At 38.2% G+C, this 15,624-nt stretch overlaps 2 protein-coding genes across 3 annotated transcripts; both read left to right on the forward strand.

The window, feature by feature from the left end:
* The first annotated feature begins 100 nt into the window (after positions 1-100).
* On the forward strand, positions 101-4,174 carry LOC125214947 (U11/U12 small nuclear ribonucleoprotein). The gene is made up of 6 exons (XM_048116201.2): positions 101-1,353; positions 1,679-1,793; positions 2,178-2,285; positions 2,391-3,252; positions 3,348-3,557; positions 4,025-4,174. Exons 1-4 carry the CDS (start codon positions 116-118, stop codon positions 3,126-3,128), a joined length of 2,199 nt encoding a protein of 732 aa, XP_047972158.1. The 5' UTR covers positions 101-115; the 3' UTR covers positions 3,129-3,252; positions 3,348-3,557; positions 4,025-4,174.
* A 1,732-nt stretch (positions 4,175-5,906) lies between these two features.
* Positions 5,907-10,923, forward strand: LOC125211439 (putative disease resistance protein At1g50180). 2 transcript variants are annotated; one of them, XM_048111234.2, is made up of 3 exons: positions 5,907-6,853; positions 8,909-10,182; positions 10,434-10,587. In XM_048111234.2, exons 1-3 carry the CDS (start codon positions 5,944-5,946, stop codon positions 10,449-10,451), a joined length of 2,202 nt encoding a protein of 733 aa, XP_047967191.1. In that variant the 5' UTR covers positions 5,907-5,943; the 3' UTR covers positions 10,452-10,587. The 2 variants fall into 2 exon arrangements, with proteins under 2 accessions (XP_047967191.1, XP_047967190.1); XM_048111233.2 differs by adding an exon at positions 10,700-10,923 and having other exon boundaries at positions 5,909-6,853; positions 8,909-10,624.
* Positions 10,924-15,624: the final 4,701 nt, after the last annotated feature.

Raw genomic sequence — 15,624 nt, forward strand, 5'->3', positions numbered from 1 at the left:
TTCAGGCCCAATAAGAGAAGCGTCATATCCTTGCAAATTAGCAAAACGCGATTTCTCATGATCGAAATTCGAAACACGAAGCGATTTCGCACAGTTTGACAAGTTCACCTCCGCTATGAACCGAGCACCTCCGCCGCCGCATACCTCCGCCACTTTCCATCCGCCCCATCATCCAAATCCACCGCCGTCCGTCACCACTGCTCTCTCCGACCTCAAATCTCTTCTTCACCTCTCCTCCACCGCCCTCCATTCTCTCCCACCTCCAATCGCCGACGCCTCCACCGCCGCCAATACCTTCGTCCCCTGCCCTTTCAACCCTAACCACCGTCTCCCTCCTTCAATCCTCTTCTCTCACTACCTCAATTGCCCTTCCCCTCTCTCTCTACCTCACAATTTCCACTATCCCCTCACCCTCAGCTCCTCTTCCTCATCCACCGCCGCCGCCTTACCCACCATCCCAGCCGATTCGTCCGATCTCACCGTCTCTCTCGACAGCTACATCGCCTATAATGCCCCCGCCAACAGTTTTTTTTACCACAATTGCCCCGGCCCTGTCACCCCCGCTGCTCCACCGCCTCCATCCCTCAATTTGCCTAGGGTTTTATACACCGAGTGCGCCGATTTCAATGACAAATCTCCAGCGGTAGCTGCCTCGCTTGATTTTATTAGGTTTCTGCCGTCTGAGATTTGGGCAATTCGAAATGAAATTGAATCGTGGGGCGGTGGTTTCCCCTCAGCGTACTCATCACGAATTTTGCGTGCGATACTTAGGTTTAGAGACTGTAAATTGTTGCATTTGTATGATTGGATCATTGCGAATTCGCCTAGATATGTTATGATTATTGATTGTGCCTTGAGAGATCATGTGGCTGTGTTGGTTAAGCTTTCTCTGAAGGTGATTGTTACAGAGGCTCTTGAGCTGGCAGGATTTATGTATAGCGATGGAGAGATGAAGGGGATTGAGAGAGCTCTGAGTGGGAATCAGAGTTTTGAATGCCCGGTTTTAGTAAGAGTGATGGCGTGGCTTGCATTGCAGTTGAGTGTATTGTACGGTGAAGTTAATGGGAAGTATTTTGCTGTTGAGTTGTTGAAAGAATGCGTGCGGAACTCTGCATCGGATGCATCGCTGTTTCCTTTGGAGGGAAAGGATGATGAACCTAGCGAGGAGGGAAATGATGGCGGATGTGTAGGAAAGGAGGTACAAAATGCTGGATCAATTGATGAAACAGTTGGAAGCAGTGTGATTTTCGTTTCTCAAGTGGCTGCCGCTGTGGCAGCATTATATGAACGCACTTTCATTGAAGATAAGATCAAAGCATTGCGTAATGATAGGCCAGCCTCTACGTACCAACGGTATATTTTGGTATTTTGGTTGTTTCTGCTTTAAGTTTGTATCCTGTCTTGCTTTAAATCTTTTTTAGTATATATAGATTGATTTTGTGTTCTACTGTGCTTGTTCATTTTGTTAAACTGGAGAAGAAAATCATCGTGGAAAGCTATAGGTCGAACTACAGAAAGTGAACTTTAGAATATTAGCTCTGGAGTTAAAGAATCATGAAGTAATTAGTGATATGCTTGATGATTAGCTTCATGATTTCACCTTGATTTTTCTGTAATTTCTTGGTCTTTATCTCAAGCTCGAGGTTGAGGCTCCTTTCTGTTGGTAATTTTCTTGCAGTAATGTGGAACATGCTCATGTGTCCATGATAGCTGATGAGGAACGACAGAAACGTCCAGATTATAGACCCGTAATCGAATATGATGGTTTTCTGCGGCATAGGTCAAACAATCAGGTAAATTCTTCATAACAGACCCGATTTCTATCTTCGAGCTATCATTTCTCTGGAATGCCTTGTCACTTTTAAGCGCATATAGTTAATGTCTTTTGAATATCTACAGCTTTGCTTTAAAATAGTCCCGTTTAAATCGCTTCTTTGAAATAATGGTTCAGCTAGGATGAATGAGTTGGTCCATATCCTGTTTGACTTTAGGTTGTTCAAAAGTTTATAGTTCATTTACTACACTGGCAAATTTTGCCTTTGAAAGTTGAAACTGCCCCATACAGAGGAACTGGCATTTCATTATTTAGAGGATAAGTTGTAATGATATAAGTGTAATAGCATTTCTTTGTGTTGATTCTTTTTCCTGATATAATATTTATTTTTGTGATCATGTAGGATGCCAACAGAGTAAAGACAAAAGAGGAATTATTAGCTGAGGAAAGAGACTACAAAAGGCGGCGAATGTCATATCGTGGCAAGAAACTTAAGCGTAATGCTGTGGAGGTAAGAACTTTTGTTTTTCTTTTGAAACCTTGTATGCCATCTATGTTTAAATTGGTTGGAAATCGTCATATTTAATTTATCTTTTCTCCTTGTAATGTCTTGAAGGTAACGAGGGGTATTATTGAAGAATATATGGAGGAATTCAGGCTATCTGAAGGGATCAGTAGCTTGTCAAATGCTGTGGATGAGAATGAAGCTTTGGGTTCTGAAAATATGGATGGACATGCAAGAGCAGCTGATTATTTTGCATTAATGGGAAACTCTGAAGTTCCTGAAGATGATAGGGGCCAATCAGTTGAAAACAGGGAAGATGTACACTCTCGTCATTATGCAAGAGATTTCAAGGATGACAACCAGCAGAGAAGACAGGATTCAAGTTGGGATGATAGGTGTCAATTTCACAATAGAAGCAATAAGGGTAATTGGTATGACAGAGATGAGTCTGCAACACGTGATGGAAGACGAATTGACAGTCACTCAAGAGTGCTGAAGAATGGTGGAGAAAAGTCAGACTTTGCTGAAGATGATTTGCGAAGATCACACCAAAGACGAAGTGAGTCACATGACAAAAAGTATTATAAAAGCACTAGAGATGAGCATGAGCAGGAAACTCATAAAAGAAGAAGACATGAACATGACAGAAGTAGTCGTAAGAGAGAGAGAACCAAAGACTATTTGGAGTATGAAGATCGAGATAGAAGCAAAAGAGACAGGGCTTCTGGAGAGAGATATGAAGACGAGAGAGGACATGCGGATAGAAAGAAAAGCAAATCAAACCGGAGTAGTGGCTCTCGGCATGAGTTTGATGACAGATATGATCCTTCAGTCTCTCATGATATGTAAGAGGAAAAGATCACTGATCAACGGACTTGCTTACTGGTTATTGGCATGCACCTCTGTAAGGATATGTGATATCCACATGCGAACTATCTTACCTAAACATGGGACAAGTGTTATCAAAGTTTGGGTAAGTTTCCCTAACATCAGATTTTCTAAATTCTTCTAATTGTGGGTTGATAGTAAGTCTGGTTCTTGCTTTTGTTTGATCACCAAATTTGGCAGCAAGCAGCATGCTGGTGTTTCGAATTTATCCATCACCTGTATCCTCCTCTGTATCCTTGACAATTCCTCATTCTGTTGGTTTTATAGCTGTGTTTTCCTCTCTGTTTACACAGTATACTTTTTCATTATTAAACTTGTCTGTTGATGCTATTTTAACTGACTCGTTTGAGCATCAAGTTTTTGGCGCCAAAAAACTATGAGATTGACCAGGTAATAAGCCAATTCAGTTTGTTGTGTTACTTCTATTTGTTACTTGTAAATATTTCTCTTCACACTGACCTATACATTTCACGGACTATGCTCGATCACGTCTTAGTTGTCCAAAATTGACAGTTAGTCCATCCAGATAAACACTACCTGTTGGCTTTAGTTCCACCATGTTGTGAATTCTTGAAGTGCCTAATTTTTGTGCTCCAAATTTTAAATTCAGTGCGTGGGATAGCATGCAATTTAGGATTCGATATTATCGTCTGAAGTTATACTATTTCTTAGTATACCAAGACTAGAAACTGCTGAATTTACTTGTTCACATACCTATCTACTCCCTATTCTTCTTTTAAGCCTTGTAATTCTTCTGTTGAGATTGTGATATTTAGATTTCGTCTATGGAATGTTGTGTTTTCTTCTTCTGCTGCTACTTCTATATCTCTGCTCATGATTTACACTCTTCTTGCCAGCATGGAAGTTCGATAAAGTTGAACGGAGTCGATTTTTATGAAGATTTTCACCTCAGGTGATGTTTACTCCTACTATTCAAGGCTAGGCTAAATAGGTTGTAAACTGTTGTTTACTAAGATGGATTAGAAATAATAAAATACTATTCTACATCCCATGATTAGTTCTACTATTGAGACAAACTTGTTTTATTCATATCCTACTGAGAATTGCAGAAATTTTTGTTATTAAGATAAACACTAACTGTGGATAGCTCAAATTTCTCTTACCAGTTTGCGGTGTTAGTAGTTGAGTGATATATGGGTCAGGTGGTTGGTGAGAGGGATAGAGATTATTAATTTCAGGCCCAACATGATTAATAAAATATCCAGCCCAATATTCATACTGGGCTGCAAAATGTTAGCCACAATTACTTTCTGAAGATGATCATCAGCCCATATATTTAATGTACTCATATAATTACATAAAAGTTTATATTTAATCACTATTATCATTATTTGTGTATGACACAGAATCATATTGTCATGGTATGTTTTGATTTGGAATATTGGCTCTCTTATGGTTGATTTTATCAAGTATTAACTCTTTCTAATTATGGTTTCATTTTCTGGTTTGACATATACGTCCATGATGCAAATTAGGATTTTGTAATCTAAATTCAGGTTGATTATAATTTTCCAATAAATATAGCATGAAACTCATAGGCCCATTCAAGCATGTTCACATTGAAATTTAGGCCCAATAAGATAAAATATGATCATTACCAAATCGAAATTTTGAACACACAGCGATTTCACACTAGTTTCATTTCTCAGTCACCTCCGCCGCCAGCCACAGCCACTTTAAACTGGCATGACCGGCATGGATTTCCCAATAGAACAGGCAATAGAAACATCTTATTACCATGTTCATTATTATTTCATTAGTGAATTAATTGTTTTTTTAATAGACTAAATATAGAACAGGTGAATGTCAGCATAGCTGTTGCAAGGATCGAACAGGTCAATGTCAACCATCCATCACTAGAATAAATAATAATGAACATTGTAATCAGATGTTTCTAATTACCTTGGAATAATATCTGAGTATTAAACTACAAATATGGTCCAGCAAGCTACCTATTAGATTAGTACTGTACAATTTTTAGTCATCCGTGACGGAGTCAGCTCGACGGCCCAACTGCTATACATTTATTTTAAAAAGTTCTAATATAATTTAACTTATTGCTATTTTGATAAAAAGTAATTCTATTTTTTATTTTATTCTCTTTTCATCTCTCTTACTTTATTCACCATCTATTTAACACACTTTTCTTAAACTCTGTATCGAAAAAAATATCTCAATTAATAAAGAACGAAGGGAGTAATAGATATAAATGATAAAATATACCAAAAAAATTGAAGATAACAGCCAATTAAATCACAAAATTTGGTCAAAATGAAATATCAAATCAGTTTTTCTCAATTGACCCATCTTTATTTAATTCGATATTTTTTATATACTCAAAAGAACATTATTTCATTAAAACAAAAAAAATAAGTATTTAATAAAAATAAATAAAAAATACTTATATTAATGATATGTTGTTTTAAGCATCATTAATTCACGTCGTTTCGTAAATGAAACTGTGATTTACTGTAATATTTTTCTTCTGAATCTTATGGCACTAGCCATAGTTTGACAAACATTTAATTTAAATGGTTATTATTGAAAAATATGAAGTTTTATAGGATACATTACACTAGTATTAAATTATTACTAAATAATTTATAAAAAATCAAACATGTAACGGGTGTATAGGTATAAACAAAATCAAGTTGTTACCACTGCATTGACTTTTGACAATTAATGTGCTTGCTGCTGCACACTTTCGGAGAAACTAAATCCAAGCGATAGGCATAATCTCATATATTCGATCGATATGGCAGAATCGGCAGTCTCATCGGCGGTGGAGCTGCTGGGCAACCTGCTGATCGATGAGGTGAAATCCCTGCGAGGAGTCAAGGGAAAGGTGCGGCTGCTCAAAGATGAGTTGAAATCGATGCAATCTTTTCTAAAAGACGCAGACAGAAAGCAAGCTAAAGACGAAAGAGTGCGCAACTGGGTAAGGGAGCTCAGAGAAATTGCTTTTGATGCTGAAGATACCATCGAATTGTTCGCCGTCAATATTGAGAACACCACCAACACTGGTTTTCTCAAAAGCTTCACCGGCTTTCCAAAGCGTTTTTACCACGTCGACAGAATCGGAGGCAAGATCAAGTCCATCCGAGATAGGCTTGAGGCGATTGACAAAAGCCGCGAGAGGTACGGGATACAGATTGCAGAAGAGGCGGAGAAGGAGATGTCGCAAGTCGAATTGCGTCGGCAGTTGTGTCCTTGGCAGAAAGACGAGCACCTGGTGGGCATGCAAGATGCTGTGGAGAAGGTGCTGCGAGAGGCGGTTTTGGATGAGGAGAAGAGAGGGCTTTTGGTTGTGGAAATACAAGGCATGGGCGGGATCGGGAAATCCACACTTGCGCGGGAGATATACAACCACCCCGACGTCGTTGATGGTCCATTCGATCGGCGTGGATGGGTTGTGGTGTCGAGTGAATTCACGCCGCAAGAGAAGATCAAGCAGCTAATCTACCAGGTGTCCTCGGAGGAGAAGAAAAGTCAACTGCTTGAAGAAATCCAGAAATTGGAGCAGTCGACGAAGGACAAGCTATTTCAGCTACAAGAGCTTCGAAAAATGCTTCATACAGAATTGAAGGGAAAAACATATGTCATAGTTCTGGATGATGTGTGGGAGCAGGATCACTGGGAATATTTCGAAAGTGCTTTCCCTCAAGGTACCTTTTCTCTGTTTTTAAGTTTAGTTTTGAAGTTCAAGATTTGTCAACAAGATTCTTAAATATATACTTCTCCGTATTAAAAAAAATTAGAAACATTTGAAATAACACAAATTTAATGCATAATTAGTTAAAAAAGATGAAAAAAAGAGTAAAATAAAAGATAGGAAGTGAAAAAGTAGTGAAATAGAGTTACTAGATTGCGGGATCATGTCTATGTCATAAAATAGAAAGATTCTAAAATTTTTATTGTTAAGAAACAAGATCCCATTTTTGTAAGATTTTATAGGTAGAGTTTGTTAAATTTTAAAGTCTATGTTTAATAATTATATACTTTGAAAAATTAATTAATGGCTAACATTTTATTAAGTTTTCTTGTTCAAGGTGTAACTTTGCAACATTTACACAAATATTCTTGAAGCTGCATATTTTTAGCGTGAACTTCAATCTAAGTTGAAATTATCATAAGATACTCCCTCCGTATGATTAAATGTCTTATATATGACCGCCACGAATTTTAAGTAATTGTTTAACTTAATAAATTAAAGTGAGTAGAAAAAATTAGTGAAATATGGAGTTACTTTTATATATTGATTTTATAATAAAATATGAGTGGAATAAGTTATTGGCGAATAAACGAAAAATGAAAAATATAAGACATTTAATGCAAATGAGGGAGTATAATTCTAGCGCGGTAAAAAGTATGAGTATATAAATACTTTTCCTTTACTTGAAAAGAGACAAAGACTTAAAACTAAAAAAAGGTCATATTTGCATTTAAACTTAGATTATCATATACTTATATGTAATAGACAGAGAAATAAAGATCAAATAAATTTTACTCCACGTCCCCAAGTTATTCGAACCACTCCACATATAGAAATCCATGAGTTTTATTCTAAAATTAATTGGTGATAAAAGAAGAGATTCATGAGACACCTATAAGTCTTAGTGATTTCAGTTCTCTATGAACACCAATGTAGGATAGTTATATTTGTACGCAGAGGTGGAACTATGGTGGGGCCAGGAGGGCCCTTGGGCCCTTACCCATTAGCGTAATACCTATATATATTATATGTATGCAGTTTTAAACATGATATAAGCTAGAGTAGTTGGTCCGAATTTCAGCCTCATGACCGGGAGGTTGTGTGGTTGATTCCCTCCTGCGCCATTTTTATTATTTAGGAATTTGTTCTTTCTATTATGGGTTCATTTTTGTTTTTATAAATTCATATTCTATTAGATTTGTAATACTAGTATTATTGTTTTAGGAATTTGTTCTTTCTATTATGGATTCATTTTTGTTATTAAATTCATATTTTATTAGACTTATAATATTAGTAAAATTGTTTTTAAAGCTATGCTTGCAGTTCATTTGCTTTATTTTTTCTTTTCTAATTAGTACCTTTTTGTTGATTTTTTCGCATTCATTTATATTTCATGGATTTGCTATGCTTGCCGTTCATATGCTTTAACTTTTCTTTTCTAATTAGTACCTTCCTGTTGATTTTGTCACATTCATTTATATTTCATGGATTTTCTCACGTCAGAAACTTCCATTAATGTTTTTTACAAGTAATTTTGTATAAATCATTTTATCAAAAGAATGATTTTTATAGTTTAAGAATAAAAAATAGTTCTTCTATTGCATAAATATTTTAAAATATTATATGATTAGTAAAATCAAATTTAATGTGATGCCCTTTATTATAAAATATTTGGAATAGAAAATAACACTTTGATGTAATAAATATATGTTATTATTAGTAAAATTGGTGCTATACTCTAAAACTTTTAATCACTAATTACTTTTCTCGTCCTTCATTTTTCACGCATGGCTTTTTATATTGCTCACATTCGAGTTATTTTCGTGTCGTTTGTATTGAACACACTCAATAAACTTTTAGTGGTAGTTTGGGCCCCCACCATTAAATTTCTGGCTCCGCCACTATTTGTACGTATATTTAGTTCCAATTGTCAATACCCTTCCTTAAACCATTCAAGGTGAATCTTAGGGGTTGGACTTTTTTTTAATCCTAGTTCCTGTCCTTTCAGATAAAACAAGTAGATTAATTCTTACAACCCGCAACAAGATTATTATTGCAAAGCTTGATCAATATGTGCTTCAGAAGAGTCTTCTAGACCCCGAGAAAAGTTGGGAATTATTCTTGAAGAAGGCATTCATTAAGAACACCAATGGCACATGTCCAGAAGAATTAGAGAGTATAGGCAGACAAATCTTAAAAAAATGTGGTGGTTTGCCATTAGCAATTAGTGTGGTTGGAGGCTTACTTGTGGATACACAAGACAAGAGTGGATGGCAACAAGTTCTCAGTCATATAGACTCTTATTCCAATATCCCCGAAAACAACGTACCAAATATTTTGAATATTTTGGAGTTGAGTTACCAGAATTTGTCCCTCCAATTGAAATCATGCTTCTTATGTCTAGCCGTTTTCAAGGAAGACTCTATTATTCCTGTGAAATGGCTAGCAAGCATATGGAATGCACATGGCTTGATGCAAGAGAAAGGAGACAGAATTATTGAGGATATTGGAAGAGATTATTTAAATGAGTTGATTAATCGAAGTATGCTTCAAATTCATGATCTAACCATTGATGGTCAAGTCAAAAGTTTTCGTCTGCATGATCTTATTCGTGATGTATGCATAAGCAAAGCAAAGGAGGAAATGGGTGTGAAGATTGTAAAGGGAGAGGAGGATGATAGAGGGTGTTCATCTGAATCCTTGTATAAACCTCGTCATCATGTTATCTGCAGCAAATCTTTTGTAAGTTTCTCTTCGAATCAGAATAAGTATCTTCGCTCCGTTTTCCACTTTAATTTAAGGTATTTTAGCATAGAGATTTCATCTCGTTACTGGAAGAACTTTCAACTCCTTAAGATACTCTATCTTGATGGTTTTTGGTTTAAGAAATTTCCCAACTCTTTTTGGTGCTTGGTCGGATTGAAGTACTTGAGAATAAATACACATCGGCATGGGATTCATTTGAAACTCCCAAGTTGGCTTAGTGACTTTAAAAAACTCGAGTTTCTTTACGTGGAATTTGTGGAGTTTCCAGATGTTGATCTGAGAATGGAAAGCTTGCGTGACTTCGGCACAAGTAAAATATTGGGCAGGGCCATGACAGTCTCGAAGTGGAAAAGTATAGAGAGTTTGAAGGGTATCAGGCTAAAGGATTTGGTGGAGATGAGCTCGGGACTAATGCCTAATTCTCAACTTCGTAAGTTGAAGATAGATGTAGATGATGATGATGGTGATCTGGTAACCAGGGGAAGAGCGTCCCTACAAAAGATGACGAATCTTGTGGTACTACACCTTCACTTAAATGATCTGCTCTATGGGCCATATGCATTGCTAGAATTAGTTCCTGATCTCGAGAATCTCACATCACTTAAACTTAAAGCGGATTTTCTCCCTTTCACATGTCCAGCTGCGACTGGGTTCCCTCCCAATCTCTCTCATCTAACATTGGCCAACGTATCATATCTTTCGATGAAAGAGTTGGGTAAGCTACCAAAGCTACAGTATCTCACCTTAAAGAATTCTTGTGTTACTAGGATGAAGATATTGCATGACGGGTTCCCCTGCCTCAAGGCCTTCTCCGTCAAAAGAATATATGGTTTGACAGATATTGACATAGAAGAAGGTGGAATGCCATGCCTCGAACAACTTCATATCCTTGGTTGCCCAAGTCTGAATACTGGGAATCTGCCCAAACACGCTATCATATCAGTAGCATAACCTTAAGGTGTTGACACTACTTAATTAATTAGGTTTATTACTCCTTCGTATACGTATGTCTATAAACTTGGCCTCATTTCAGGTTTTGATAGAGAAACAAAGTGGAGCTGGAGCGATGAGTTCGACAAGAAGAAGACACCACGCGACTCAAGGCCAAGACTATGGGTTCATGTCGTCTTATGTTTTATTATATACTCCTATTTTTATAGTGGTGAATTCATATCTAATGCTTTCTATTTTAGGGATTGAGATGGATCTTTGTGTGTAATCCATTAGGCCATCATGTTGATTGCTATTTTTCTGTAACTGGTTTGTTAGGATTTCTATTAAAAAGAATCAACAGAAAAAAAAAATGCTAATCATTAGCATTTTTTTTTGTTGATTCTTTTTACTGATAACATTATTTATTTCTATATACTAGCAAAGTAAAGATAAAAGAGGATTTATTAGCTGAAAAAAGGGACCACAAAAGGCGGCCAATGTCATACTGTGGCAAGAACTGAATCGTAATGCTGTGGAGGTAAGAACTTTTTTGTTTTCTTTTGAAACCTTTGTATGTCATCAATGTTTAAATTACTGAAACAACTCTGTGATTTTTCTATTCACTCTCGACCTATATGTTCCACGGACTCCTTTGTCCACAATCACTAGACCTTTATAAAAGCAGTTACTAACATGATCATTACATGCACTTCGCATATAAATTTATCTCTGCAACTATATATATACTATAGCTTTTGTAGGGACGCTCTTCCCCTTCTCACCGGATCATCATCGACATAATCTATGTGAAACTTAGAAAAAACGATTCAATTTTAAGTGATGTAAGACTCATGATTGAGAATTAATTTTGACAATGTATCTAGTTCTAAGTTTCACAAGATTGGTCATCTTTTGCAGGGACGCTCTTCCCCTTCTCACCGGATCATCATCGACATAATCTACATTTATGCGCAGTTCACGACGATGATAATTGCACATTAGGCCTGAACTCACTTCTAGAAAATTATCCAATAGCCTGATACCCTTCAAATTCTCAATACTTTTCTAGCTCTTTACTTTCCTGGCTCTGACCAATACACGATCGTGCTGAGCCTTCCATTTTCAGTGCAACACTTGAGAACTTTATACTTGAGTTTCTTTACGTGGAATGTGTAGCGTTCTCAGGTGTTGCACTAAAAATGGAAAGCTTGCATGACTTCGGCACATATTGTGTATACGGCGCAGCCAGCCATGAATGTTGAGAAGTGGAATAGTATATAGAGTTTAAAGCTAAAATAATATAAAAAGAGAAATTAAAGATTGGCATAAGTAGGAGAGAATCTAAGATATAAAAAATTGCATTGATTTTTACCATAGATCTAAAAAAAATCAACTATAATAGGACAACTGAAAATCGAATACAGCTCAGAACTCGCAACAAAATAACTCTATGAAAGAGGATAAGTATGATGAAGTTACTTTATTAGCACTTCAGTTTTGGTTCAAAATTATTCATTGATATGAAATGATAGCTGAGCCCACAATATTCATATTGGGCCTCAAAACGTTAGCTATAATAAATTTTTATAAAGTGAATATTAGCACATACTCCCTCCGTCCCAGATAATTCGACCCAATATTCCATTTCGGGTCGTCCCATATAATTTGTCCCACTTCACTTTTACCATTTTTGGTAGTGGACCCCATATTCCACTAACTCATTCCTACTCACATTTTATTATAAAACTAATACTTTAAAAGTAGGACCCACATCTGATACGAGTAGTGCCCCGATAACAGAGACAGACACGTCCGTGAGGCAGGATAACAGTGACAACGTCTTGGCGAGGTCAGAAGAGAATGTTGCGGGAATGCGAAGGAAGAAGGGAAAAAAGGGTCAGGCCCAAGTGGAACCGAGGGAAGATGGAAGACCGAAGCGGCAACAGAAGAAGCCGGTGATGTTTGGAGACTTTGTGTCTCGTTAGTTTAGTACTTTTATTATTTTAATTGGTGTCCTGTTAGTTTAGCATTTGGATTATTTTTATGGGCTTTATGTTTTGGACTTATTTAATTCCATTTGAGTCGAGCGTAATTATAAGCTCCGTGCCGGGTTTTCTTGTTGGTTCTTTCCCGGTATGATCGAGTCGAACCAAACCTAGGGTCCTTAGATATATAAATAGGGATTCTGTGAGTTGATGAAATCAATCAATATATCAGAAATTTCCTAATTCCCTTGCATTACTTTTTCTCAAAGTTACCTTCTCCACGGCCAAAACCTTATTGGCGTGGGAAATCCGGTTGCTCGACGGAGATTCATCTCTGCGAACGGACCTTTATCCGGCGAATCTCTCGCCCCTGTTTCAGTTGCGAATTCCTTCGTAACATTTTGGTGCTTTCATTCGGTTCTCATGACGATTGAAGGTTCTTCGGTTCGAACCAACGCAGAATCCATGGTCACGACTACACCAGCGGTTCCCATCGATCCGACTGTCGCGATCGATCGATTCACGTCTCAACTGGAGAGACTATCGGCGACTGTGGGTCGCTTGGAGTCCAGAATGGACATGAACGACCGGCGGAGTGGAGATATTCCGACAATGACCCGCCCTATTCCAGCGCCTCCGTTCTCAACCCAACCGTTGAGTTCGCTGTCATCCATCCTAACAACACCACTACAATCGACCCCTATTTGGACTCCTCCGGCATCTTGGTCGACCATTCCGCATACCATAGGTGGCAACCACACGATTCCTGGGTCATTGGTTAAATCGGGAGCCCACTACTTATCCCTGCCCCAAACCCTAGGGGGAATGTCTGCCCAACCAGTGCTGTCAACGGTGACTACTTCATATGGCTTACCACCGTTTAGCCTAAGTTCGGGATCCAGTCTGCCGGTGTCTGCTGTGCAGCCTCAACCACAACTCTCACAACCGTGGCAGCCCGATTACTCAGGTTTTGGTATTTCTAGCCACACAAGCATCCAACGCCCTCATCTTATAAGCCAGTCCTCTTGCTGGAGCGCCCCATCGAGCCGGCAACAATCAGCTTTTGGTACACAGATCGGTGACCAGAAGCCTAACAAACTCAAGATGGAGGCCCCTCGTTTCGACGGTACGGAGGTAAACAATTGGATTCGGAGTGTACAATACTATTTTGATCATGTGGGGACTCCGGAAGATCAGCGGTTGCATTATGTCATCATGCTCTTTGAGCCTAACGTGGCAGATTGGGTTTGGAGCTATGCGGCCAGCCATGAAAGTGCAACGTGGTTTGGATTTTTGGATGACGTGCGACATCGCTTTGACCCAAATTGCTACACGAGCCACGTCGGGCTCCTTAAAAAACTGACACAGACAGGTACGGTCTCTGATTACCAATTAGCTTTCGAGAAATTGCAAAACAGTGCTATTGGGGTTCCTGACCATGTTCTTTTGGATTTATATGTGGCGGGGCTGAGGCAACTGATACGCCCGGTTTTTGCACAGGCCATTATTTGGTCCGTTTTGTTATCAAAATCACTCTACATGTCCATTATTTGCATATTCTATACATTTTGGTATTTTGACGTGTTTTGTGAGAAATGTGCATATTTGAGCCGAAAAGGGGAGTAAAAACGCATAGTCTGGAAATCTGGAGTCAGACGGCGACCGCCGACCGCCGGCGCCCGGCGGTCAGAGCTATGTGGCGGCCCGCCTCGGAAATTTACGCTAGGAGAAGAGTCTCGCCCGGCGACCGCCGGAGGACATGTGTCGGTCCGCCACCAAAGGGTCAGAATCTCTGACTCCAACACGGCGACCGCCGGCCAAGGTGCGGCGGCCCGCCGGAGAAAGGCGGCGAATCCGACCAGCCCTAGATTTGCTCCAAGATTTACCAAATTTTGAAGATCTTTTCCTTCTATGATGATGAATAATCTTCCCCTATAAATAGGACCTCAAGCTTCATCAAAAGGGAGTTTTTCCACACAACGAGAACACATTCATAGAGATCAAAAGCTAGAGTACTTCAATTGTGCAAGGAGTTGAAGAAGGATTTCAAGAACATCAAGAACGACGAGGATTCAACCTACGGGTTTTATTTGCTTTAGTTTTATGTTCAAATTGCTTTCCCTTCAATCTATATTTTTAGTTTATTCAGTCATGTGTAACTAAACTCATAGGATTCTAGAGATGTGTTAGTAGCAACTTTGGTTATACAATTCCGTTTTCTATTTAATATCCGTTTTGTTTTTACTTTGTTTCTTCCCTAAGTTAATCATGATGCTTCATAGTTGAGTGACACAATTATGTATGATTCAATACAACTTGCTTCATAACTGTGACAGAGTTCTAGCGAGTTAGATCCACTTAGTAGACACTACAGTTAGCTTCCTTTAATACGGCACTGTTAATTGAGAGTGAGGACTTTTCAAGGGTCTTAGGAGCTTTTTGGAGTTACGTGTTAGGATTGACAACCCTAATGTTAGTAATCAACGTTTGTATCGCATGAGCATAAGCTAGGTGACTCGTCCTTTCAAAGTATTAACTGTGCTAGGATATTGTAGTTTGGAATTTGTATAACCATTAAAGCGAAAGCACATCCCTGGAATTCCCCTTCTCTCTATACTTTTCTCTCCGTGATTTGTTTGTTTTTAGTTGTTTACTGTTTTTAATATTTACTGTTTTCAAAAAGTTACAAAATATTCTTGTTTCTCCAGATAGTAATTGAGTTCTAGTAGAAGATAGACACTTTGTGTACATCTTCCCCGTGTTCGATACCCGGTACTAACCTTTTGCTATACTATACCTACTCTGTATACTTGCAGGTATTTATAGTGCAAATAAAAAGTGCATCAAGTTTTTGGCGCCGTTGCCGGGGAAGACAATTCACTTTGGAGTGATATCTTCAAACGGATAATTTTACTACTTTGGATTTTAATCGCTTTCATTTTATTTTTATTGCTTTCTGTTTTAATTTTTTTAGTTTAATTTGTTTTTGTTTTCGAGTCTTGCAGGTTTTGTATGCGAACGCTTTCTGGGAAGTACATCT

This window comes from Salvia hispanica, chromosome 3 (assembly GCF_029641045.1).
Source record: "Salvia hispanica isolate PSC_SH4W2 chromosome 3, Shi_PSC_v1, whole genome shotgun sequence".
Taxonomy (NCBI): Eukaryota; Viridiplantae; Streptophyta; class Magnoliopsida; order Lamiales; family Lamiaceae; genus Salvia; species Salvia hispanica.

Excerpts from the sequence above, each read along its gene's own strand:
- LOC125214947 (XM_048116201.2), top strand. The coding sequence starts at position 116 with ATGAACCGAGCACCTCCGCCGCCGCATACCTCCGCCACTTTCCATCCG. Across the intron at positions 1,354-1,678 it reads CCAGCCTCTACGTACCAACG|TAATGTGGAACATGCTCATG; the intron begins GTATATTTTGGT and ends ATTTTCTTGCAG. Across the intron at positions 2,286-2,390 it reads TTAAGCGTAATGCTGTGGAG|GTAACGAGGGGTATTATTGA; the intron begins GTAAGAACTTTT and ends AATGTCTTGAAG.
- LOC125211439 (XM_048111233.2), top strand. The coding sequence starts at position 5,944 with ATGGCAGAATCGGCAGTCTCATCGGCGGTGGAGCTGCTGGGCAACCTG. Across the intron at positions 6,854-8,908 it reads CGAAAGTGCTTTCCCTCAAG|ATAAAACAAGTAGATTAATT; the intron begins GTACCTTTTCTC and ends CTGTCCTTTCAG.